Here is a 2,297-nt window from a genome sequence, read left to right as displayed (position 1 = left end):
CACCACTATAAGTCACTGATAAGTTACACATTAATTAAAGTGAAAAATAGATGAATACACAATCTATCTATGTCCAATTATTCAACAAGAGTCAGCCATATATTACTTTCGGCTGATAGATGGTTTACCCTAGTAATGTTAACGGCCTCTAAGGCTACTGACAATGTTAATTACCGATCGACACTCAACAGTAAAAGTGAAACCATTTAAAATTCACCTTCTGAAAAAATACCGAATCTGCATGAATGTTACACAACCAAACCAAACATGATGTAAAGAAAATATATATGAACACAAACAAAAGACGAAAAATAACGCAATGACCAGCAGGCGAAACTCACTTTGTGGAAGAGAGAGTAGAGGAAAGGCAGATACTTGTAGCGCAGTGTGAGGACTTCACGCGAAATCTCTCCTACCTCAGGCCAGATTCCGGGGTCCTGGTCGGCTGTGCCCATCGTGTTGTGGTTGCGGCTGGAAGGTTCGGGTTTACATTAAGGTTCAGTTGGGAAAGAGCGAGATCGGGGCATGTTTATTGCTGTTGTGAGGTGTGTTTGGGACTATGCTTACTGAATGGAGAAAAGGGATAGCGGTTGTTTGTGTATATACATTTGCTATCCTATCTGCAAAGGAAGTCAAATGTGCAATTAAATGTATGTATACATGTATGTGTCAAATCTTACCGTCTGATCTGATTGGCGTAGAGTACATACTCTTGGACACGTAAAAATGTGAAAGTGTTAAACTTTTCGCGTTTATCATTCGTGTGTAATTTATGGTTTAGTCATTTGCTACGAGTGCATTTAAACTTTAAACTTTACCCAGAACTGCGCTTTATTTATGGATATCGCTAAACTAAAGCATTTTTTTATATTGCACCCAAGATCTCGGCGGAAAAATGTTGCAATATCCAGTCTGATTTGTCATCAATTAATAGTACAAGGGGTCTGACAAATAGAAGGCGACAGCACATTATTTCCTCAGGTATACAAAAGATCATATGGTACAGTACACAGACAGAATTTAATGTTGTACACGTTTAGAATATCACCTGAGCTTCCCTTCATTGACATCAAAATTCGCAATCAACAAAAAAGTAACAGAAATTTATAGCTACCTGAAGGGATAGAAGGCTCCCACCTGCATCCATCTGGCACACATTTCGAGGTCAGGTTCGTTGAAGAAGCCACAGACATCAGCGCCAACCATAGGCAAGCCAAACATATTGAAGTCGAACATACCTGAAGTTAAGCGTTGGAAATTTTAACACGGAAGACGGAAATTAATGGTGTTTTGTTTTGGTTCGATGTCGAAACAGTTCCGGTAGTAAATGCTGATGTATTTATTGGTCTACTCTTTATTGCCGTCCTCCTCTTCTACTATTATCTCAGCAAATAAAACAAAATAAGTACTTCATATTAGTGATTCTTAATCATACCAGAGTACTGTAATTAATGGTCTTACCAATGATGGACATGTGCATCTGTTTCCAGTCTGCGGCATTGTCTCCTAGCCAGTGGACAGCGTACTTGCCGGAACCCGGGAACGTGGAGCGGGACAAGACAACAGGACGCTTGTTGGGGAACACCTCCGTCAGGCCACTTAATACGAAAAAAAAACATTTTTTAAAATATTATAATAGTACCAGTGGTTTCTTTAAAATATTATAATAGTTTATGCAGTACGGCATATGAGTCTTTCTTCACAGAGACTTACTTGTAGGTGGCGATGGTTTCTGTTAAGCCGTACAGCGAGTGGACATCGTAGTGCAAGTAGGTCTTGGTGCCATCTGTCTGGTTGCCGGACATACAGATGGTGTGATCACTGAAACGTTACCAAACGTTATTTTCATGCCATGACGAATTTGATGAATTGATATGAATTGGGACAATACCGAATTCATATCTCTTAAAGTCAATTGCATTTATATCCAAAATAAAACATTTATCATGATTTCTAACCCATCCTTCACCTCGACTTCTTTATCCGCCGTCATACAACATACAGCAACAAACACTCACCTGATCTTCTTGCTCTGATTGTCACCGACTCTGATCATCATGGTCGGGTAGGGGGGCGAGTCCCACTTGTTCTCGGGACACTTGAGACTCCAAGGGTCCTTTCCTTCGGCGTCCACGCTTGTCAGTTGGTGCGAGTGGGCCGGCTTTCCTTCATGTCGATCCAGATGGCGTCGTACTGCAGGACCTGAAAACGGTGGGGGAGGTGAGCGTGGGCGATAGTTGGGTTTAGTTATTATCATGATGGCCGACTGCAGGACATGAAAGGTGGGTAGGAAACGG

At 41.3% G+C, this 2,297-nt stretch overlaps 1 protein-coding gene across 1 annotated transcript in view; it reads right to left on the bottom strand.

The window, feature by feature from the left end:
* Positions 1–2,297, bottom strand: part of LOC119589078 (maltase-glucoamylase, intestinal-like) — a gene marked incomplete at its 5' end in the record, with an annotated part of 9,937 nt that overhangs the window by 2,547 nt on the left and 5,093 nt on the right. The window contains 6 exon segments of the mRNA XM_037937651.1: positions 342–471; positions 1,115–1,238; positions 1,462–1,598; positions 1,714–1,821; positions 2,019–2,127; positions 2,130–2,202. Of these exon segments, the coding sequence (XP_037793579.1) occupies positions 342–471; positions 1,115–1,238; positions 1,462–1,598; positions 1,714–1,821; positions 2,019–2,127; positions 2,130–2,202 (681 nt within the window).

The sequence above is a fragment of the Penaeus monodon genome, chromosome 25 (genome assembly GCF_015228065.2).
Source record: "Penaeus monodon isolate SGIC_2016 chromosome 25, NSTDA_Pmon_1, whole genome shotgun sequence".
Classification (NCBI taxonomy): domain Eukaryota; kingdom Metazoa; phylum Arthropoda; class Malacostraca; order Decapoda; family Penaeidae; genus Penaeus; species Penaeus monodon.
Note: the sequence above shows the minus strand (reverse complement) of the source record. Positions and strands in the feature narration are given on the sequence as shown.